The 22843-nt window shown below is 39.5% G+C and overlaps 1 protein-coding gene across 16 annotated transcripts in view; it reads right to left on the reverse strand.

Moving 5' to 3' along the window:
- The window catches only part of ap3b2 (adaptor related protein complex 3 subunit beta 2), a 54842-nt gene that overhangs the window by 28514 nt on the left and 3485 nt on the right, over positions 1 to 22843 (reverse strand). For 8 of the 16 annotated variants that reach the window (XM_023955639.2, XM_078949273.1, XM_078949272.1 and 5 more), the window contains exons 1-3: positions 13735 to 14310; positions 846 to 921; positions 388 to 462 (exon numbers count right to left, since the gene is read on the reverse strand). In XM_023955639.2, the coding sequence (XP_023811407.1) occupies positions 388 to 462; positions 846 to 921; positions 13735 to 14021 (438 nt within the window). In that variant the 5' untranslated portion in view covers positions 14022 to 14310. Of the gene's footprint in view, positions 1 to 387; positions 463 to 845; positions 922 to 13734; positions 14311 to 21300; positions 21543 to 22843 lie in introns of those variants that run through there. The other 8 variants (XM_023955643.2, XM_078949278.1, XM_078949277.1 and 5 more) reach the window with 2 other exon arrangements.

Genomic DNA, 22843 nt, shown 5'->3' on the forward strand with positions numbered 1-22843 from the left:
CTGCTTAAAGCTGACGGCTCACTCTTAGGGTTGGGAAAAAAAGAGCCATATTCTTTTTTTTCCTAACAGCTGAGCAAACAGATGAAAGCTGAAAAGCTCTTGTGTTGGACATATTTTGCTGTTAAAAAGAACCAAATTCTAACATCCAAACTCTGAATTTAAATTGACATCTGCAAGCAGGTTTGAACAAAGGGAAGGGCTGCTTCAATGTGGTAAACAGGCCTTTGTCTCCACTGTTTTCAGACCTGGCAGCTCATTTTCAATGAGTTAGTGTCAAATTTCTCAGTTCAGTCACTCGCTACAGTTGAGAAAATAATGGAAGGTCTGGTATGCTTTATTGCATTTGGATTTTAAAACTGTTCAAATGAAGATGAGCTCGTGACAAACCTCGATGTTTTTGCAGGCAACATTTTTCACCACCGCTGGGAAGAGATCGGACGCGTTTTTGCCACGAGCGATCATCTGCAGAGACAAGAACCAATAGGTTAAGACGGAGGGTTTGTGAAAAATACATCTGATCTGGCCCAATTCTGTGAGTCTCATGGAAAAGTTTCTTCCATCTCTTTCATCTTTTCTGTTCTGCAGAAATGAAGGATACGAAGCTATTCAGAGGAAGAACTCTTGACACAGAGGAATGAATATTTAACAGCTTCCTGCACACTTTGGTTCTCTTACCCCTGTAGTTATGTAAGGCTGCCTGTGTTGTACAGCTTGTGAATATTTAGAGCAAAGATCTTTGTGTTTAAGTTTCACTAACTTCTATGGATACACGCTGATTTTTCTGTTTTGAGGTTTGTCCTTCAGTCCTATTGTGAAGCTGGAACACAACCATTTTTAAAACTCACAGCCACGATCCGCTTCATGGCCTCCAGCTTCAGGGAGTCCTTGTTGCTGTCCAGCATCTCTTTCAGGTCGTCGTGTCTGCGAGCAGAGAAACATCCAGGGATTACACACGGCCTGGTTTCCTCCTTCATTTAGAAGAAATATGCAGGAGGAATCCAGCAAAGAGTGCAGACTAACTGCAGTTTGTACTGAATACTTAATACGGATCAGGATTCTCAAGAGTCATTTAAAAAAATGATATACCACAAAGAAAAAAAGGTATGAAAATGGATGAAAATGAAGCAGAGCTCCAAGGATTTTACTACTGATTCCAGGAAATGAGACAAAGATGTTAAAGCAAGGCAACCAGCTAACAAACAAGACAGAGTTAAAATGTTTTTCAGATGATATGAGCCAAAGAGCGAGGATGAGGGCCGACTTGAGAGAAAGTTATAGTTTAAGCCTTTAATGATGAAGTTTATGCTTAAAAAAATATAGTTTACTGGAAAACGCTGAAAATATTGTGAGCAAGTGAGCAAGACGAAACCAAAAGGCCTTAAAGAGCCCTTTATAACATGCAGCAACATTATAATCTAGAGTTTGTTCATTTATTCATAAAAAATAAAAGATTTTAAACTTTGTTGGTAAATATAAAATTGTCCTAAAAATTAACCTACCTAATGTAACAAAGTATATCTTCTTTTAAATGTGTCTTACTATCTTAGTCGTATAAAAATCTAATTAATTTCGAAGTAATTAATTAGTTAGTTAATTAAAAAAAATCTCATTACTTTCTGTTAAAATGTTACTTTTCTTTTAAAAACTACTTTAAATTGCAATTTTTCTATAAATGTTTACAAAATGTTTAAAAATGTGATTTTAATTATCAAGACATTTAATATTCTTCTCAAAATGTATTCATTTATTATCTTTTAGCCATGAAATATCCTCAGTGCTTATAATTGCTTATTACATGTTTATAGTTCATCATTTTTATGCAGCAACTTGTTTAAAATATTAAATCTAAAAAAATAAAATGTAATATCCTACAGCTTTAAAGTAACGTTATTATAAAGTATTTCTGAGTTGAACTAATAATTCAAGCAAAATATATTTTTGCATTTGCAACATTGATGATTCAACAGACTGACGGCTGTGAAACAAATAGTTATTTCATACTCTGTTTTACTGCTGTGCACCCACAATGCATTGTTCCTGCCATTTGAGATTCAGACGCCTCAGTTCGGTTTTTGTTTTTTCTGCATTCTGGTATTTTACTGATCCAAGTAGCAGGAGATGTTTCCCAAACCGGGTCCTCGGGGTTCATCATCCTGCATGTGCTCCATGCTTTCCCGCTCAGCCTGATTTTAATGACCGCCACTGTCAGGCAGAGCTGCAGATGCAGAGGAGGACCGACAACATCTGCGGCTAGAATATTTTACACATTTGGGAGAAGTTGCCTTGGAGGAAAACACTTCATTCAAGAAAGTTCTGCATTAAAAGTGCAGAGGGTTTATTTCAGCACATATCAAAAAGCTGCAGTTGTTTTCAGGTGCCGAAGTGTTATTATTGTGGTCTTTGGAGGAAAAGAGCATTTCAAATGTTTATCAAATACTTTTACCAAATCATGATCAAATCAATATTTGGGCTTTTTAAATTAATATTTCCCTAATAATATGAAGCTTGAAAACAAACTAATTTAAAGTTGAAACTTCATTTTCAGGAAGATTGGGGTACAAGATCTGTGTTCTTATACTTCCATTTCACTCAGATTGGAATGAGTAAGCTTGTGAAACGGGCATGTCCAAAGTCCGGTGTGGTGGCCGAGAGGTGCAAGACACGTTTATATTTAACATACAACAACAGCAAATCACAGAACACATGACAAAATACAGAAACACAACAACGAAAGCGAAGACACGGCTTCTAACAGAAAAGTTACGGCTGGAAAGGAAAGCTGCTCGCTTTTGTCAATTTTTTCTCCATTTTCTGCTGTCATGTTTTGTACTTGCCGGCCGGCTGCTTAATGGGAAGGGAATACCCTTAATACTGGAAGTGACTCAAAAACTGTCTAGTATTACTGTAGTAATATAATTCGTAAAAATGCTTTTGGACTGTTTCATGTATCTATAATGTTTTTTAGTGCTTCATGATTTGTGAGTCTGAACTAGGATTTGTTGTTGTATCTTAAACGTAAGCGTGTCTTGCACCTCTCGCCCACTGAAGTCTGGCCCGTGGGCCAAAAATCCCTTTCTAAAAACGACAATTTCTTGTTTGTACAGTACTAAGCTGTTCTAAAACTACGGCAACAACCTGGGGCTACTTGACATTCAGAGCCTTAAGGGCCAAAGAGAAGAGCATTTATTTGTTTCTGTGATCAAAATCACTTCTGAATAAAATAACTATTTGTGTTATTTTCCTGTTCATCTGATTTAGATTTAGAAATGTACAGTGAGCATTTAATAGTGAATTATGTGAAGCATTTTCAACATTTTCACAGTTTTTTTTTAAATGTATCTACAGATATTTGTGTTCTATGTGAAGAAAGTAAAAATATACTATTGCAAAAAAATAAATAAATAATTAATTTGCAATTAATGTTATTAAAAGGAATCAAATCTGCCCCTCTTTGCAAAAGGTTTGGACACCCCTGGTGTAAAGGCAAAACATGACGAAGAATAAAACTTGAGCATTAAACATGAGCATAATACTCAACAGAACAGAAGCTGCACTCCCGACTGACAGCATCATCACACCTTTCCCCCAAAAATGCCAAAATAAATCCATCACCAGCGCGGATGTTTTGCTGTTTTCCTAATCTTTGATCATCAACAACGTCAGCTGTCATGTCAGCGTGGAGCTCACTATCCGCTAACATGCGCCACTCACTCCAGGCTTTTCATTCATAAGATCTGTTAGAGACGACAGGAGCGAATCAGTGAGCCCCCTCACAGAGACCCACCATCCCTGTCTGAGTGGATCTAAGCTGACAGCCCCACCCTGCTGCTGCACAAACACACAAAGTGGAACGAACAGCTCTGACAGGTTCGGCTAAAGCCTCTGCGTGGAGCGAGCACACGGCAGATCGCTGCTGGTGGGGTTTCTGCTGCTGATGTGAAGACATGAGGCCGACCCAGCCTTTCTTTCCCTTTTAGCATAGAGGTGCAATCCGAGCCAGCTTCTTCCAGAAAGCCAACTGTCCTTTATTGTTAAGGTTTAAAAAATGGTTGTTAAAAAAGTGTATTTACAGTCAATGAAACAACACAAAAAGTAGTCAAGTGATGGAGCTCAAAACTTTGAGTGTCGATGCTAAATTAATCAGATGGTTCAATTAGGATTTAATAATTTCAGTTCATTGGATTTATTTTAAACCACGTCAAAACAACATTTGTGAAAGGAAAAACTTTCAAAGTAAAAACTTAGTTTACTTTTTAAATTCTTGTATTAAAACTAAAATAAAAGCAACCAATCGCTTCGAAGGAAACATGACCACTTAGATTTTAAAAAGAAAAATCAATTTAATTTACTGAAACTGTTTTCTAAATCAGGGATTTAATGTACCTTTGAAATATGGAATATTTTGTATAAAGATACTATAATGTCCAGGATCAGTGGTCATATTGGTTGCACTTGTTTAACAACTCAACTTTTCAAAACGTCTATGGAAAAATAATAAAGGATTGACAAAAAAACTAATTTAATTTTTTTTTTATTGTTATTAGAATTCTTCATGCCCTATTATTCTGCTGACACATCACTCATTCAACAAACTCCTTTTGAAACTGTTTAAAAACAATGAGTCTCCCCTCCTAAAGGAAAGCCCACTAGTTTCCTAGGCAACAAAGGATGTAATAAAATGAAATCAAGTGATTTTTTTCTCTGTTCGCTGAGCTTTTTTGCAGTTTTCAAAGAACGAAACGTTTCAAAACTGTCAGAGCGCAGGCGTCACATTTTACCTGTGAACATTCCATGACATCTTCTGCATTAAAAGAAAAATATGTATATGAGCCTCAGAAAAAAAGAAGTACAAAACCTATGTGAAACATGGTCCAGGAGAGCAAAATTACATCATAATCATTGAAAAATTCAACAAAGAAAGGACTGAAGTATTCATAGATGGCAGCAAAGCTATATGCTTTTCTTTCAACTTCAGAAATGTTTAAGTTGATCCATAAAGACACAAAGCATTGTTGGGTAACAACGGATAAAGAACAGGACAAACAGGTCAATATCTGTGGTCTGGAAACCCTCCTTTGAAAAAAAACATCAATAATCTTAAGGTTATTGTGATTAACTCTTAACCCAAAGTCCCCATGCAAAAGCACGTTACATAAAAAGCAAGAAATTTATAATTTTGCCTCTTATTCCTTTGAAAACTCTATTTATGTCCCTTATAATCAAAAATGTAGTTGGTTCAAAGTGTTTGGGAAAGAGTTCAACTTTTCCAAAATGCCAGTTTCTTTGGACATTTCTATTTTAGTTTTGACCTTCTGCTGTGAGCATATGTGTGCATTGGTGGCAAAAATAAGCTGAAACTTTTTTTTGGGGGGGGGTAAAACTTGAGTATCAACTTGTAACTAAATGACCTGTTCCATATAGACCTGTCAGTCAGGCTGCAAAGTGGGCATAAATATGTCATGCTTAGCAATGAGTCTAGATTCAGTCAGAATGTAGAGTCAAAGTGTTTAGTTCATGTGGAAAGGATCAAACTCACCGAGGCATCAGTTACGTTTTCGGTGGAGGCAGTGTGATGGTATGGGAAAAATATTCCTCAATGGAAAAACAAGAGTTGACATGAATGAAGGCTATCTCCAATCATAAAAGACTTTCAAATGCATTTCTGCAAATGCACAGTTTTACATTTTTATAGTCTGGGACCAAATTTAATCACTTCATTCTGATATTTTATGTTCTAAACAAATGTGGCCCAACTGAAGGGCAGATAAATGAAAAGGTTAGAGTTAGTTTTGTTGGAACAAATAAAAAAATTCACTAAACAAAAACATTCGTGCTACATTTTATTTAACTCAGTTGTAAGCTCCTTTAATCAAATTCCTGATTTTTTTTTTTTAACTTTGCTGTAATTACACAGTTTCGTTGATCTAAAAAACCAAAAACTTTCTGTAATCAACTTTCACAAAACATTGTAACTTACATATTTAAAGACCCTCTCCAATGATGTGTTTTTTGGTGTTTTTAACATGTTCTTGTAGCAGTTTTCTCAAAATGGAGAACATTTATAAAGAAAATTCAAATTAAAATCACATTTCTGAGTATTTCTCTATTCAAATCATTGAATTAGGAGTAAACAAAAATCAAATGCGGTTCGAGAAAGAGCGTATTTGTGATGTAGAAAATACGGACGAGAAGTTCTCTGCTTTAAACTCTCAGCAATGGGGAGAGAAAGGGGGGCGGGGTTGCTCCGCCCAAAACTCAGAGGTGAATTTCTGGTCAGCTACTGCTGCTCTACAGACACTATGCCCTAAGAAACAACACAGTTTTTTTTAATTGCCTAAAAATGTCATAATTATATATATATATAAAACTGTTAATAATATCTTAACCCAGATGTGAATCAAGAATTTGGACTATGGACACGGAAACGAAAAATAATCCCAAAGAAAAAAAAATCGAATGAAAAGACAGAAGATGATAAAGTGCGACCAAGACTTTTGCGAGCAACACTGTAGGAATATTGTGCTTAAGGCACAATTTGCAGTTTGAAAAATGCTCAGAATGGGTTATCTTCTGCGAGTAAATCCTTGACAGCCACTTGTTCTGCTGCTTTGTTCACACGTCTTTGGCTTGTTGCCTTGAGATCTATAAAAAAGTAAACTTGCATCAAGGCACAAAGAGATTCTCTACCTTTTTTAAAGGTTTTCTCTCTAAACCAAGCCATCCGAAAATGCTTCCAGAACCACTGCTGAAGCGGTGAACATAATTCATCTCTTGATCGCACAGCAGCAGTGAATGGAGAGCCTGCAGTCTGTGAGGAGGTGGCCACTGCTGAACACAGCCCGTACTACACAACTGTGCAGACAAGCGCTCATGCATGCGCCCATTAAATCTTTGTTTTCATCTGTGCAAAGTGACAACAGGATAATACATGCTGTTCAACAGTAGTGCAATCTGTCATGCTGGGTCAATACTGCAATAATTAAATTGTTAGCTCACAGTATGAGTTCAGTTTGGGCGGTAGCCAAAAGCTGAAATCGGTTACATGGCAACAAGTGCACATTTTTGTCCTAAAAAAGGGATTACTTCCTTATATGCCTCAAAGTGCTCAAGTTTCAGAGCGAGATGTTTCTTACAGACAGTATTTTTGTATAACAGAGCCTTCACTACTTCTGCTGGATAGGCTGATGATTGATGGATGACTGACTCATATTTGGAGCAATTGGACATTTTAGCATCTGGAGATGAGGAAAAAGATAATTCTGATTTCCTGCTGATGGTTGAAGCCCCCCCTCCATCATTTCTATCCTGTGCTTCCATGATGACAGACAACAGCCTGTAGCTTGTGTTCTATTTTTGTGAGCTCTGCTTAAATTAGAGATCTAGTTAAGCTCGCTGGAATTTATTTGGTTACCTTTTTTAGTTTGTTCTTGTGAACAGACACTTTTTGACACTGAAAAGGGGAAAGAAGGAAGTCTACTAACATGCCAGTGGGACTCTCTGTAAAAATACAGGGCGACAGGGTTTTTACTCTCAGATTCACTGCTATAAACATTTAGGATCACTAATAAACCAACTAGTTAAAGGAAACTGGACCACAAAAGAAAGTCAGCTCAACGTCAGACAAAAACATAAGAGATTTGGTGTTTAAAATTAAGAATTTCTCTGCCTCACATTGACACATTTAGAGCCCTCAAGGGATGATCTTTGAATTTCCACAGCAGTGATTGAAGATTTTGCAGCAACACTGGAACGACAGCAGCAAGAAGCCTCCTTTTGACTTCTGTTTCAAAGTAAAAGTAACTGGAGCAAAGTAAAGCCTGTACAGGTGCTGCTGGTTTTTGGGTTGTCCAGGTGCGTAGAGGGTTCTAGACAGGAGCTGCAGCATCTTAACCCTTGTGCTATCTTAGATGACCCCACCCTTACATTGACGTGTTCTCCCTACCATGACAAAGGTGGATAAAGGTGGAAAGATACAATCCATGGACACCAGTGAAGATCACAAATCATTGAAGAAAAAAGGTTCAGCGCACTGTCCAGTGGGTCTAGATGACCCAACTCCCAATGTTAAAGTGCCTAGGATAGCACAAGGGTTAAAGGGGGTGTAGTTGTGTCTTGGAGTTCCCTTGGGACTCGTCATGGGAATGGAACGTACCATTGTTGTGCGTGTGGTTAGTGTATTATTATTATTTACACTTATGACGCTGGCCAATGGTGCCCTTACACCACACTCTAGTTAAGCAAGGTGCGTGTATTGGCCCCTTATTGAGTGTGTGCAAATGTGCATGTGTGAGGTGTGTACGTGTCATGTAAGTTCCTGTAGGACCCCCGTAGGATGCTAACACAAACTACACACTTGTCAAATTTCCTAGTTTATAACCATGGAAGGAGAGCTCACTCATCTCGCAGTTAAAAAAAAAGGTAACAGCTGCATCTCACCTGCTTCCCCTTTCTTCACCCTCACATGTTGTTTGTGTTCGCTACAACCTGACGTTCACAGCGTGGCCGTTGAAAAATGTGCATGAACATTTTCGCTCTACAGGATCACAAAGCGATCTTCAACCTTACTATCTCATATGGAGCATGCCCTGAATGGGTTTGACCATTTTTTGCCCGCAGACAGCCCGTCTACATCCATAAGGGCAGTTATGACTAAGGCTAGGTTCCTGTTCAATCCAATGTAAATATTTGGCCCGGCTCCATGATTTCACATTCATCAAATCTGTACTGGTGATGTACTGTACTGTACCGTACTGTACTCCTTTTGCCTCATTGTTTTATTTTATATTTGAAATTGAAATGGTAAACGACTTGGGGCAGTATTTTGACAGGTGAGCATGAATCCATAGGTCTAAGACAACCTCTGTGAGCATGTTCCAACAACGTCACGTGTCTTTGTCACGCGTGTATCCCTTGTGCTAACTTAGATGACCTCACCCTTACATTGACGCGTTATCCCTACCATGACAAAGGTGGATAAAGGTGGAAAGATTTCATGCAATCCATGGACACCAGTGAGGATCACAAATCATTGAAGAAAAAAGGTTTAGTGCACTGTCTAGTGGGTCTAGATGACCCAACTCCCAATGTCAAAGTGCCTAGGATAACACAATGGTTAAACACTCCAAGAACAGCTGTGGGTCTTTAGTTATAGCTAGCAAAGATGGCAGCAGGCCAACACAATGGCTCCAAATGGACCCAACAGAAAAGAATGAGTCACACAAACACACATGTACCCTGGTTGTTCAAATTATGTTTTTTCTGATAAATATTAGTCATGAGTTTTTTCATGTTTTTTTTATTTTTAGATTTTCTATTTCCCTGTTTTCATATCTAAAGGGTGAATCTTTTTTTTTTTTTACTGCTGCAAAACTTAAGGCTCTAATAAGATTAAAAAATATGATTTAAAATGTTTCTGACTTAAAAAAAAAAGGCACTGAGTGTTACGGCGGGGAGAACGAGGGAAGCACCCAGGTACAGAGAGGAGGAGGAGGCAGGAGGTTCCAGGAAACAGGAGCTTTAATAACTAAACTAAAATAACCAAAATACCACTGCAGCAGGCAGGCAAACTCAAAATTGGAAATACATTCAAAATACACATTAAAGGTGAGACCTAAGACTATGGCGCAGCACAGGACTTAAATACATACAGGACTGACGAGACACAGGTGGAAACAATGAGGGCAGAATAGGGACCAAAAGTAAAACTAGAAAACACGACACAACACAGGAAACCCTACAAAATAAAACAGGAAACTGAACTCAAAACAAGAACCAAAAGACAACTAGAACACAAAAGCACAGGAACTAAAACCGTGACACTGAGGACAAATGGTTCCTATCTGTTTTTAGGAGTAATAAGCAGCACAACAACCAAACGTGTAACACAACCTTATTGAAACTTCATTGCGATCCTTTCAATAAATTTGTCACTAACTTAATTATCAGCGGTCTCTGCACTACCTGTGCGCTTGTCAATCACATCGTTGGTGATGTAGGAATGATGCCTACCCGCCATTAGTATATCTTTCAATAAACATTTTCTGTGAAGGTTTCAACAAGGTTATTAGCTTTATAGTTTTAGGTTTAAAACAAACATAATAAGAGTTATGACACACGATAAATGTGAAACACCTTGGAATAAATCCTTTGGAAGTTTCTTCATAGTTTAGGGTAAATTTGCCTGGTTTTTACTGTAAATCCTTTTTTTAAACCTTGTCTTTACTTTTGGGGGAGATTTATACATTTTTATTTTATCTGTATACTTTTAAATGTTATTACAAAACATAAAGACAGTTTCATCTAAATTTACGGGAATTGTTTCAGAAAAAATTGACAACATTAACTTCTTGGTATTGAGTTTCTTGAACATTTTCAGGTGTATTGTAGAATAACTTTGCAACATAATAAAAATATCTGTAAAAAAGAAGCTGTGTGCACTAAAAAAACTATAAATATTATTACGAATTGCCTCTAAAAAAAATTATTAGAGCGAAAGCTAAAATGCTAAAAAAGAACCCGGACTAATAATGATTAAAGCTGACTACACTGGAGTGTTTGAGGGAAGAATTATCTTTATTATCATTTACATAGAGTATTGGCTCTTCAATTTTTACTTATAAGGAAAAAAATAATAACTCGTGCTGATCAGTCCTGCTAATTAACTGTGTGAAAGGGATTAAAGCAGCTTCTTTAAAGCCAAACAAGCTTTGCTTTGCCTAATTAAAACCTAGAAAGTCCTATTAGTTCTGTTCTACCCAGGCTAGAGTCAGCCTGGCTGTGAGTCTGCATCCACAGATAATTGAGCCATACATTAGGAGCATTCCCATGTATTTAAATGATAAAACGACATGATGAAAGTTTAATTTAGTAGTGCAGAAAAATGTTGCCTAGAGGGAAGGAAACAACTCTTTTGTTTACTCTGACAGCCTTTCTTTTTTTTTTAAAGAATGACAAAAAGATAAAAGGAAACACAAAGTTGAGCACAAATAAACAAAATGGAAAGCTTCAAAGCAATTTCAGGCGGACAGGTGACGTCCCTGTCAATTTTACTGTCTTTTAACTCCGTCTGTGAGATATCTGTGAAAAACGGACAAAGGAACAGGGGTAATTTCATCCCACCATCACTCCTCTGGTTACTCTGGAGTCCCACTGAACAGCTCTGAATTATTGAACCCGCCGTGGTACGAAGGGGTCAGGTTACCTGGCACCAAAGCACAAAGATTATCAGGACTCTCCTTCTGGAAAGTATCCCTGAAAGTAGGCCAGTATCCAAAGACACGACCTGACAAACCAACTAAAAAATGAGATCAAATGAAAGGAAATGTTCGTGACTCAGCTCTGAGCAAAAGATCAAGGAGTTTCAGTTTGCATTTGGAAGTAGCTGTTTTACATAAAGTGACTCTTTGAGCGCAGACATTTCTTTTTTTTTTCCTGTCGTTGTATCTTGAAGCTCCCTAAACACCCCAACTGGTTCTCAGTACCACTGTGTGTGATCTTTGCGCTGGCGTTTACCACCACCACAAAACCCGAAACCGTTATTCAGTTCTTGATATCTATCAACTGCTGATTGTCTTGCTGCTAATTTAAAAGCTTTGTGTTCTATTTCTGAATCTTCAAAGTGTGCTCAGGTCCTTGAAAAAACGCTGTTTATCTTACAGAATAAAAGCTGTAAGACAAAGATCTTTCATCACCATCATCCTCAGATTGCAGCTAAAATGTTTCAGCAGATCTCATTCATGATTTTTGTTAAATCTATTAAAATGATGCTCTTTAAGCTTCTTTAACATTTCTTTATATCTTTTGTTTAAGGACAGCTTAAATAATTCCAACTTGTGAAATGACTCATCTCTGTTACTATTAAACAGCAGGGTAAGTGAAATAACTGCGTATTTACCCAGAAATCTTTGACAAATTTGGAGGAAGTTTACAAAACTGAAATATACAAAGGTTTGCAATTGGAGAAAGGTAGAGATGCAAAGCTAGCTAATGTGCGCTAAAAGATATCAAATTTGTTGTGGAAACTGGTTGTTAACAAGAACGCGGATCAAACAAGAGCATGAAGTTTGTATTTGACTTACTAATGTTGTTTTAGTAATGTCATTTTGGCTTCCTGGAACATCTAGAAAAGTTACCTTAAAAAAGACTAAGGTACGGATATGAAAACCCTCAATATTTGTTTTTGATTGAGCAGTTTTCATTATAGATATATTTTTAATGTTTGTTGCAACTGTGCGACAACAGTCCCGGACTTAGCCACCCCAAACTTAGAATGTCAGTGGAGCAAGTCAAAGCAATTGGGTGTGCTGAGATTGTAGGCTGTCTAATGCTTAGAAAAACAAGCTATTATCATATCAGTTTATCCATCCATGTTTTTATCTCATCTTTTGAACTATTTAAGATGTCTTTTAAGTTTAATGCTATGTACATGTATTACGTAAGCTTTCTGTTGAAACTCTTTTACATAAATAATTGAAAATAAGCAGGTTTTAATGGAAAACATGACGTGTGTGGAGAAAATGGAGAGCAAAGATTAAAATTAAAGCAGTTTGTCCGTCCTGTTCTTCCAACTTGTCTCTTTAATTGCCACTATTGTTTAATATCAACATCTTTGCAGAACATAGTCATGTTTTGGCTTTCCGGCAACATTGGCGGTAAACGGTAACGACTATTTAAAGTCTCAACATGATCGAGCATGTCCAGGACGCCCAGTTTCAATGTTAGATCAATGTACAGACATGATCAGAGGTTTTGCGTCGCAATTTAAGCATGTTTTGGCAAAATTAGGACAGCGACAGCTCAAAAATCTGAACTTTGGCAGATAAGATGCGTCGACCAATCAGGGACTCAGCTTCGGATTGTGGCGTGTAGATGAAACAATCAGTGGGTGGAGTCCAAAACAAACACAGGAGGAGAATCTGATCGTTCTCCTCCTGAACTTTGTGATCTTTTTTTTATTTTCATCAAGACAATAATGATCTACTGCGGGACAATGCTTCCATGTAGCAATGAGGCGGAAAGCTTTAGACTGTAGCTCCTCCCACACACGTCTGGCGTGTCAAGTTTATGAACACATTTTTGGGCACGCGTCACATTTCCTGTTCTGTTCTGTCGAAATAGAGCCGTCAGACACTCAAAGTTTTCTGCCAAAAGCTTTCATGAGGAGAGACATCAAGAGAGTGTTGTTACAACAAACAGAAGCGCAGCGATTCCGAATTTATAGCTTTGTGGCAAATCCAAAAACCCAAGAAAAGTTTTTCATTTGCCACAGTTTGAGATTAAAAATGCAACAAAAAACAAGGCAACCTCTGGACATCCAACGCGTCAACCTTACGTCATCTACTTTGAACAATCAAAACAGCAACACAAATCCTGAACAGCGGTAAACCGTTTGGAAAAAGCTAAAGTAGAAAATGTCTTTGATAAATACATTTAAGTGAAGTTTAACTCTTGAATGGACAGAGTTTATTTGAAACTAACCTCCCTTCCTGCTTTTAGCTAATGTGGTTTACGGTGAGTCCAAAAGTGGATTGCTGACTTTTGTTGGTAGAACTTTAATAAGTGAAAATAAATGTTTAAATGTTATGTTCAAACAGCTACTTAATACTAGCAAATTGGATTTCAGCAAAAATCCAGTGTTGTTTGCTCTTCGAGCTGCCCTGTTGCTTTCAGTGGGACCTGCCCTGACAGGCAGACGAAGCCTCCAACACTCCTTCAGCATGGAACAGCTATGATTACCGCAGCGGTTGAGTCTGGAAACTGCCGCCACCTCCTCCGCCACCTTCTTCCAGAGTTGCTCGCTCCTCCTGGTCTCCACTTCCACCTCCACCTCCACCTGTACCTGAAGAAGACCGAAGGTGGCGCAGCTCATCAGGTTGGAGGGCGTTGTACCAAGTCTGCTGAGCGCCGTCGGGGGTCAGCACCGGACTCTTGGCCTCCTCCTGGCCTTGCACCTGACTCTGCACCGTCTTCACCATGTTCACAGCGTTCACTGGCAGCTGCAGCAGCCTCTGCATGGTGGTCATCTTCCACACTTGGTAGGCAAAAAGAACAAGGGCTGCTCCAGTGATGTTCCTCAGACGGTCTTCACGCACTCAAGAGCACCTCCTCTGTAACCTGGTCAGATGAATCCAGTGTGGATCTTTCTTGCATGACTGTTACAGCAAGTCCCTTCACAGATGCTCCAGCGTGGAGACGCTTCAATTCTGTGCCGCCGCAGAGCTCTAATCTAAATCCAGCGATGCCACGGAGCACTTCTGCATCCCCCCCCTTCTGCTGCTGAGTCTGTGCACAGCGCCGGCTCAGTAAATGGATGCTCGGCAGGGAGGGGCGTGGAGTTTTACTTGCTGTGACGCCTCTTCTCTAACAGCTCCTCCTCGTGTGGTTCCTGTTGCTGCACCCTCCCCTCTGTGACACACACATGCATGATCTTCCACCAATGAAACGGCTGCTACCATTTTTCCCCTGAAACATTATCAGCTTCTCTCCTCACACCTATCATGTTGGCTAAACCCTTAGAACCTCACTCTGTGAGTCACTGCCACGAATGAATCGCCGTGGCAGACGCTGTCACATTTCTCACTCCTTGTGTTGAGAATCTGCTCGGTTTTATCCCTTTTTTTTCCCACTGAGCCTCCTTTCTTCTGGTCTAACATGACTCAGCTTTTTCAACAGTGTCGTGACGAGGACACTTCACTCATTCGCTCCCACTCTTCTCCTCCATGTTCCCAGTGACTGCCTCAAAGCACAATTCGCTCTCCTTTAGGATCTGTTGACATTCGCTAATGACTAACGGGACTTTTAACCCCGGATCAGGAGCGGTACCTTAAGGCTGCAGAGACGCATTCAAGCGTTTCTAGAATGCTGCGCCCCAAAAGGGCTGTAAAACACAAATTGATGGAAAGCCGAGAACATTTCCTCCTCCGGTCGGCTCAGAAAGGGATGCTGGTTCACCAGACTGCAGCCTTTAGCTTCCCATCACAGCATTTTGAAAGAACCATCCGCAAATCTTTTAGGAACTCCTCTAATGCTTTCCCTTTAATGAAACCAGAGTTCTGATTTTTAGTTCTACTCATTCTGAATACTTCTTTTTAAAGGAGGGGTAACTCATCCTAAAGGGAATGTAATTTAGAAGAAAAAACCTCTCCATGAATTATTCAACTCCTGCATCGTCACACGTTTGTTCTTCATATCTACCCTTCAAAGGAATTTGAAATTAGGATGTAAGAAGACAGAATATAAACTATATTGCTTTGGATTTTATTATTTGATGTGCTTTTATTTTTTTTTCTCTTTATTGTTCCTGGTTTTTATTTACACCAACAATGCTGATGACTTACTGTCTGTAAAATGTGTGACTGAATTCAAGCCCACACATTTTCTCTAATTAATTACATAAAAATCTATACAACACATTTCACCTTAACAGAGAACATTTGCTCCAGATTTACTCAAACTACTCTGCAACCATGAATCTGAAAGAATTTCAAAACAAAAGTTGATCATTTTTATCTACTCATTTCATTTATGTGTCTTCAAGCATTAACTTCACAACTGTAACCAAATATTTAAATATATAAGCCCTAAGATCATAGAGATGTTTTGTTTTGAAGCTGAACATTAACCGGTCATTTCTGAAAGAAACAGCGTTAAACAATCGGTGGAGAAGAAAAATAAAGGTTCAGATTTTTCTAATGGAGCACTTTCATCCTCTCACTCTCTACTCAACCAGATGTGATACTGTCAAAAGCCTATAAAGAAAGCTGCTCTGAAAAAGACTGAGGCTGCGTTTCCAAGGAGACAGGAGTGAGCCTCAGAGCAGGGCCGTCCTCCATCATGTGTACAGACAAACTGGTCCGGCTGTCTGCTTTAGGTAGACATCCCTTCTGCAAACAGATCTCTGAATCAACATGCTCTGTTTAAACCACTCAGTGAAGGCAGACTTTAAGCACTGACAGCTCTGCAGTTCCCTCAGCTGTGCACACGGTGAGCTCCCCCTACTGGTGAGAAACTGAAGGACACCAGGCTGCTCATCCCTGAATCCTGACGTTCCTCTGCAGCTTTTAGCCAGAGAGCAGGGGAGGAGATTAACAGTTATGATTACATATTTATATATTGTAAGAAAATAGCATTTGATGTCCTGAAATTAAAAAAAAACTAGCATTGTGTTTTTATTTTTCAGCTAACAAAACTACACTTTTATTAGTGTTCATATAGGCAGGATGTGTGGTTATGTTAAGAATTACTCTTTAGGTGATTCAATTTTAACTTAAGTGTTGTTCCCATATGCATATTGGTAAAATAATTGTATTATCTAATGCTCAAACTAGATCAACACTACTGCTAATTATTATTCATAGCAGACAGCAGAAACATCACCAGAAGAAAATATCAGAAGACACAAAACAAATCTTGCCTTCAACAGTGAATAAACAACCGCAAACACAATTATTTTGAACAAACCACTTTTTTTTTAGACCCACTAATGAAAATGTTTTTTTGGGTGTTTTAACCTGTTCTTGTGGCATTGTTTCTGACAATGGACATATTAAGCTTAGAAATTGCATTTCTGAGTATTTCTTTATTCAAATAATTGTGAATGAGGAGAAAAAAAGAGCATCATTTTTACATAGAAAATAGGCTGATCGGGTCACAAGTTCCTGTTTCGAGCTGTCAGCAATAGGGAGGGGAATAGGAGCGAGGTTGCTTTGCGCCAACAGTCCCACCCACAACTCAAAGGTGAATTTCTAATGAACTCCTCCCGCTCTGCAGAAACTATGTCCTGGAAAACAACGCAGGTTTTTATTTTTTTGGTCCAAAAATGACATAGTCGTATTTTCACGACCATAGGGCGCACCGGGTTATAAAGCGCAGTCTCAGTTATGGGTGATTTTTCAGTTTTTGACACATACAAAAGGTGCACCGGGTGTTAGGGCATGATAAAATATGCATGCTAGTGGTGAAACTTTCCTGCGATATGTCAATGAACATACTACTGTGACTTTTCTTCGATGACGTTTCTGACCGCAAGGGGATCCCCTCCAGGGCCTAAGACGGGTCTTCCTTCGGGGTTCACTTCTCCGTTCGGACCCTCAGAACCTCCAGAGCGGGTTTATAAAAGACAGAGAACAGAGCAACGCAAACAGAATGCGCGCTCGCGCTGAGCGCTCTGCCCCCCTACTTCCTGCACATGCGCGAGCGCAGACACACCGGGTTAAGCATACGCACACACACTCAGTGTGTGTTTAAAAAAGGCGGACGTCCATTCACAAAGTGAGGCGTAACGTGCCCGGCGCTGCCTCCACAACAATAAACGCAGAATTTTCCTGCCCCGTTGTGTGTATCGCTACTCCTGTTCTTCTCGAGAACGAGAGCAGTCAAAAGTCAGTGGCGCTTAGTTCATGTTGGTGATGTGACTGGGCTGGAGGCGTTTGTCGGCGATCTTTTTACTGCAGTATGAGCGGAAGATGCATGCGAGCAGACCGTGTCTCTCAGCAGAGCAGACTGGTATTTATGTTTGCGGGCAGGGGAGGGTGCTTTGTTAGTGTGTGCGCTCCGAAGGAGGCTTCTCACCGCAGTCCGTCCGGCTGCTCTGCATGAGCGAGCTGCTAAACTCAGGCAGGGGTTGACATAGCCCAGAAATTTGCACTGGCCCACAGGGCCAGTAGTTTTTGAAAGTTACTGGCCCGACACCGCGCACAGCGAGACCCGCCGCTCCGCAGGTGCTTGCAACTTTAGGGGGGTCCGGGGGCATGCCCCCCCCGGAAAATTTTAATATGGTGCAATTTGGTGCATTCTGGTGACATCTAGCACTTATTTATACACTTTTCAATGACTAAAAATAGAGCATATCAAACTTAAATCTGCTCTAGTCTGTTTCAGATGTTTTGAAGAGAACACTGCAGTGTAGTAGGAAACACTAGTTAAGAAGTTTTCATGCTGCTTCTAATCACTGCTATTTCACATTTGTTCCTAATCAATAGTTAAGAAGTTTTATTGACTTTTTTGCCCTGACTGCCTTAAGGTTCTGCTTTTTGTTACTGTTGCAAAGTTACATTTACTTTTTAGTTACTTTAGTTACCTAATTAAATTAAATAATTGAAAAATTAAATACAATTAAATTACTGAGATCATTCAGCTAACTAGAAATACTTACTGCTTACAGTGTTGTAAAGAAAAACAAAATTAAGTAGTTTGACCTTATACTCCATTTGAGTCTGAGATTCAGGTATTTTGAGTTGCCTTTGATTCTTTGACATTCAGCTTAAAGCTTAGTGCATACAGTTTCATCTTCAATGCATTCATTAAATATCTTGCTGTCCATAGTACTAATTCCACCCGTCACTCCATCTAACATATTCCTATCTATTCCTGCCATGTCTTCCACATCTCTGACATGCTTCAGTCTCTCTTCAGTGACGGTGTTGGATTTATGATCATCGCGGTGAAAAACCACCAGGGGGCGCGCTGATATGTGTGTCAGTTTAAATATATCTGCCTAAAATGTAATAATAACCCACTGGCTTGTTCCTTCGTTGTTGCTGTTTAACATTGTTTAGTATTGAATTGTTACATTCAATAAAGTTTGAAAAAAAAATTGACTGAGCGCGTGCCGCGTGGTGCTCGGCAGTGACAGCCGCGCGCGCAGGCGGGAGAGGAGGAGAAGAGTGATAAAAGGTTTCCCATAGAAACCCTTGAAGTCTGAACACAGGACTAGCTGAAAAAGTGAATTATAAAGACGAGGTAAATCTACACGTTTTCGCAAAATATACTTTATTGTAAAAGGTGAAAAATGTATTAATTGTTAGATATTTTAGTGGCCCGAGCGGACAAGTAAAAAATAAAGTCTTGTGGTCCGTACTGCTCGAAAAACAGGACCGGGCCAGCGGACAAATGGCTATGTCGAGCCCTGCTCAGGGGAACCGTGTCTCCGAGAAGAGGAGCGGCTTTAGTGTGAGCTGGCAGGGATGGCTTTTCAAAGCAGAAATTTCACTTCACACGTTCCTGAGAAACCGTGTAAACAATCATGTGAAGTCATGTTCCCAATCGTGTCCACATAAAATATAGGCTGATGTTATTGCCACATATTTACGTGCAGCCAAGATGCACACTGGCCGCATGGATTTTTTAAGTTCACCCAGGGCTAAATGTTGTCAGTACGTATTTGCCGAACCTACCCTGCTTCTTCCGGCTCCGTTCCGTCAAGAATAAAGCACTGTTCGCACAGATTTAAAAAAATTATAAGCGAACAAGCACTTTATAATTATCATAACAATAATAAAAGCACAATTAGAAAATCATCTTGCTCTATGCCTCAGCTTTGTTTGTTTACAACGGGACTCACTTTTTCTTCTTCTACGGTCTTTTCCGGTGTTTTAGATCATTCTGCGTATGTCTAAATGATTTATTCCAACCGAAAGTTTGGCATATGTAAACTTTATATATAATCGGATAAAGGTTTTCTGAGCCCATGTACACAGTTCAGTTCTAATCCAATCTTGGATCTGATCAAAGCTATTCTGCACATGGAACCGCAACCACTCTTTCTGCAGAGCGACAATAGTTTATTTAGAAATTCTCCTCTGAAATGGGCAGGACTGTTGGTGCAGAGCAACCCGGCCTGTACCCCCTTCTCATCGCTGTTGCGGAGCAGGGAGCCTGTGTATTTTTTACATCACAAATACGTTCTTTTCCTTTGTTCTTGATTCATAACTATTTAAAGAATCAAAATGACATTAAATCGGAAACATCTTAATTAACATGTCCCCCAACATGAGAAAAATGCCACCAGAACATGTTAAAAACATAATTTTCATCGGAGTGGAGCATCTCTCTGCCCCAAACTATGGGGCCTTTCTGAGGTTATTTTCTGTGGTGCTACGCTCAAGCTAGGCATGTGACATGCGTTCAAGAACTCACATTCCAGAAAGCATTCTTGAATGTGCATTTAGCCCATGGTGTTCAACTGGACAACCAGGGAGGGGCTTCCTCTTCTTTTTCTACTGTTTACTAGCTCATGTCTGCCACCTAGAGTTGGAAAGTCTTGGTGCAAAATGTCAAAGTGGTGCAAATCTTGTAAATCTGGCTCCAGGCTTTTTTCTCTCACAGCTCTATTCCCTTATATGAAAGACATGGAATTTTGGCCGATTATTAGTTTCTCCTTCATGATCGATTTTCAAACGGCTAACTTCCTGAATTAAAAGGGACGCCATCCATACGTCACTACAAAATCTGAGTCCCCAATTGGTCAAAGATTGACCTGGTTTAACTTTAGTGCAGTCAATGACAGCACATTTTGCATGTAGAACCCAAAATCGGTCGCAGACACTTACGGAAACCCTAAACGTGCGTTAACGTTAAAAGTGGTTCCTTAACTCGCGTTGCTGAGGGGGGCGTGAAACTAGTCCTTCCTTATTGTCACCTCATGCATGGTAAACCATCTACTGTCTCTCTTTCCTTTCCTTTCGTTTGGTTATTTTTGTGTATGCTTATTTGCCTAAATTAAGCTATAACATAAACAATATAACAACAGAATAGACTTTAATGTCCAAATGTGTTGGTTTGTATTTTTTACTCTTTGCTTTCTACATGACATGAGATGATTTTTTTTCCTACTGAACTTATGGAAAAAGCTAGTTATAAAGTTTAAAATGATCAGTATAGGTGAGAATAGTGAAGCTTAATAACGAACTGAACTTACATTCAGAAATCTTACCAAAAATCAAAAGATTGACTTTGATTTACTACAAAGTATTTATGGTAATTGAAGAAATAAACAGCAAACCGGTTGTTTATATCTAATTACTTCAAAAAGATACAAGGTGAAAATAAACACCAAGCACGTGGTAAAGTACAAGCACGAGAATCCTGCTCCGGTCGTGAGCCTTATCGGGGGATGTGCGCGTGCGCGGCTGTCGCTGTTCAGCAGGGGTGGTGCTGAAATGCCGGAGCAGAGGCCTGCCGTCCTCCCAAACGGGCCCAATCACATCTCAACTCAGCGCGTCGCTATACATCTATAAAATGTGTTCCTGTCCGCATGAGGGGTGAAGGGACACGCAGTCGGCTGCAGCTGCCGCGACTGCGCCTCAGCACGCGCCTAAATCACGGCCATGACAACAAAACGCAGCTGCCGCGTAACGACGGCCCTCTCTAACACCGAACTTCAAGTCTGATGTTTTTCTGCACTCTGAGCTCCCATGTTTAAAAGAGCGCTTTATCTGCACCTCCCCCCTCCTCCCTTAAGCCGCCCCTTTAAACCTCGACACTCAGAGAAAAACGGCGTCAACCGAAAGCGGGAGGCTCTACCTTTTATAATCAGAGGAGAAAATCCCTCCGCTGGCCGGATCGTGGCCGTACTCCGGTTCCCCGACACTGGACGAGCCTCCCTTCTCATCATTGAAAGCGGAGCTGGTAGACATGGTCGCGGCGTGGTGCGGGTTTATTCTGGCCGGGGATGGAGTCGCTGAAGGAGGAAGGTTCTGAAAGGCGCGCAGACACCGCCGTTATCTCCGGGACGCACTGAGGGATGATGGGGGAAAGAGGAGGGGGAGTGATGATGCAGTGGTCACGTGATTTTCGAGCTTCAAACCCAAAAGTTTGACTTTGGCAAATATTAATATTTTTAATCTTTAGTATAATCTCGCTTTTTATCAGTTTAATACATAGGTAATGGTTTTAATTGTCATTTTTAATAATTAACCTTTTCAATCACTAGAGAAAAGGTTTCTAAAGCTATCCGATTAATATACCCTCCACTTAAACGTAAATTGTTCCTTTTTTCATTAGTCCTATAAAATAAAATACAAGACAACAAAAACAACTCTTTGAGGCTCAGAATTATATCAAAGAAACATGTAATTTCAATTGATAACATAGTAAATGGCCTATTTTCAACTTTTGTTTGATAGTTTTTTTTAAAAACTGTTCCAATAATAATTTCCATTTATCAAAAGTTTAATGTAATTATTGCTTTTATGGAACCAAAAAGCACATTTAAACGAAATATTTTTATTCACTCTTCTCTTCAACGTCTGTTACACAATAATTATGTCTTTATTTTTCCCGCTTTTTGACCGTTCCCCTAACGCGCATGTATCAAACTCGAGGCCCGCGGGCCAAATGTGGCCCGCCATGTCATTTTATGAGACAGACGAGAAAATAAAAGTTTTTAATTTCTTAAAATAAAAAATAAAAATTGGTATGTATTTATTCATATCTAGAATCTGACTTGAAACATCGGATTGGGCAACTAAACATTAGGACTTAAACACTGTCCATATAACCTAACCTGACAGAATCAAATTTAAGAGGATTTATGCTAAAGTAACAAGCAACCGTATGTTTTCTATTCAACTGTAATTGTCACTTTAAAAAGTAATAGTAAATAAATAATGAGTTATTTAACATTACGGAGTAGTTACATGTATTTTTTATTACATTTAGCTATTTGTATACCTTTTATCTGGCCCTTTGAGGACAGCCGCTATGCTGATGTGGCCCTCAGTGAAAATGAGTTTGACACCCCTGCCCTAATGCCTCATTCTCCATCATTGGAATGTGCTAAATCAATGAATTATATGACTAGAGGAGACATCACGTGATTCCTCGTGGGAGCAGAGCACTGCCATCTTGGTGAGGTGAAGTCACTGCTGCAGTGCATGTATGTGAACACATATTTTGCAAAATGCCAGTTCATTGTGCGGGTTTCAACTGCCAAAATCGGAGAAATTAGTCCACGAAGGAGGAAGACATAACATTTCAAAGGTAAGGACTATAATTTCTTCCCTTTAATGCTCCAGGGGCAATCTTTCATAGTACACATGTTGATATGCATGATGCTGCAGGGCTA

Source organism: Oryzias latipes, chromosome 6 (genome assembly GCF_053564925.1).
Source record: "Oryzias latipes strain Hd-rR chromosome 6, Olatipes_Hd-rR_3.1".
Lineage (NCBI taxonomy): Eukaryota > Metazoa > Chordata > Actinopteri > Beloniformes > Adrianichthyidae > Oryzias > Oryzias latipes.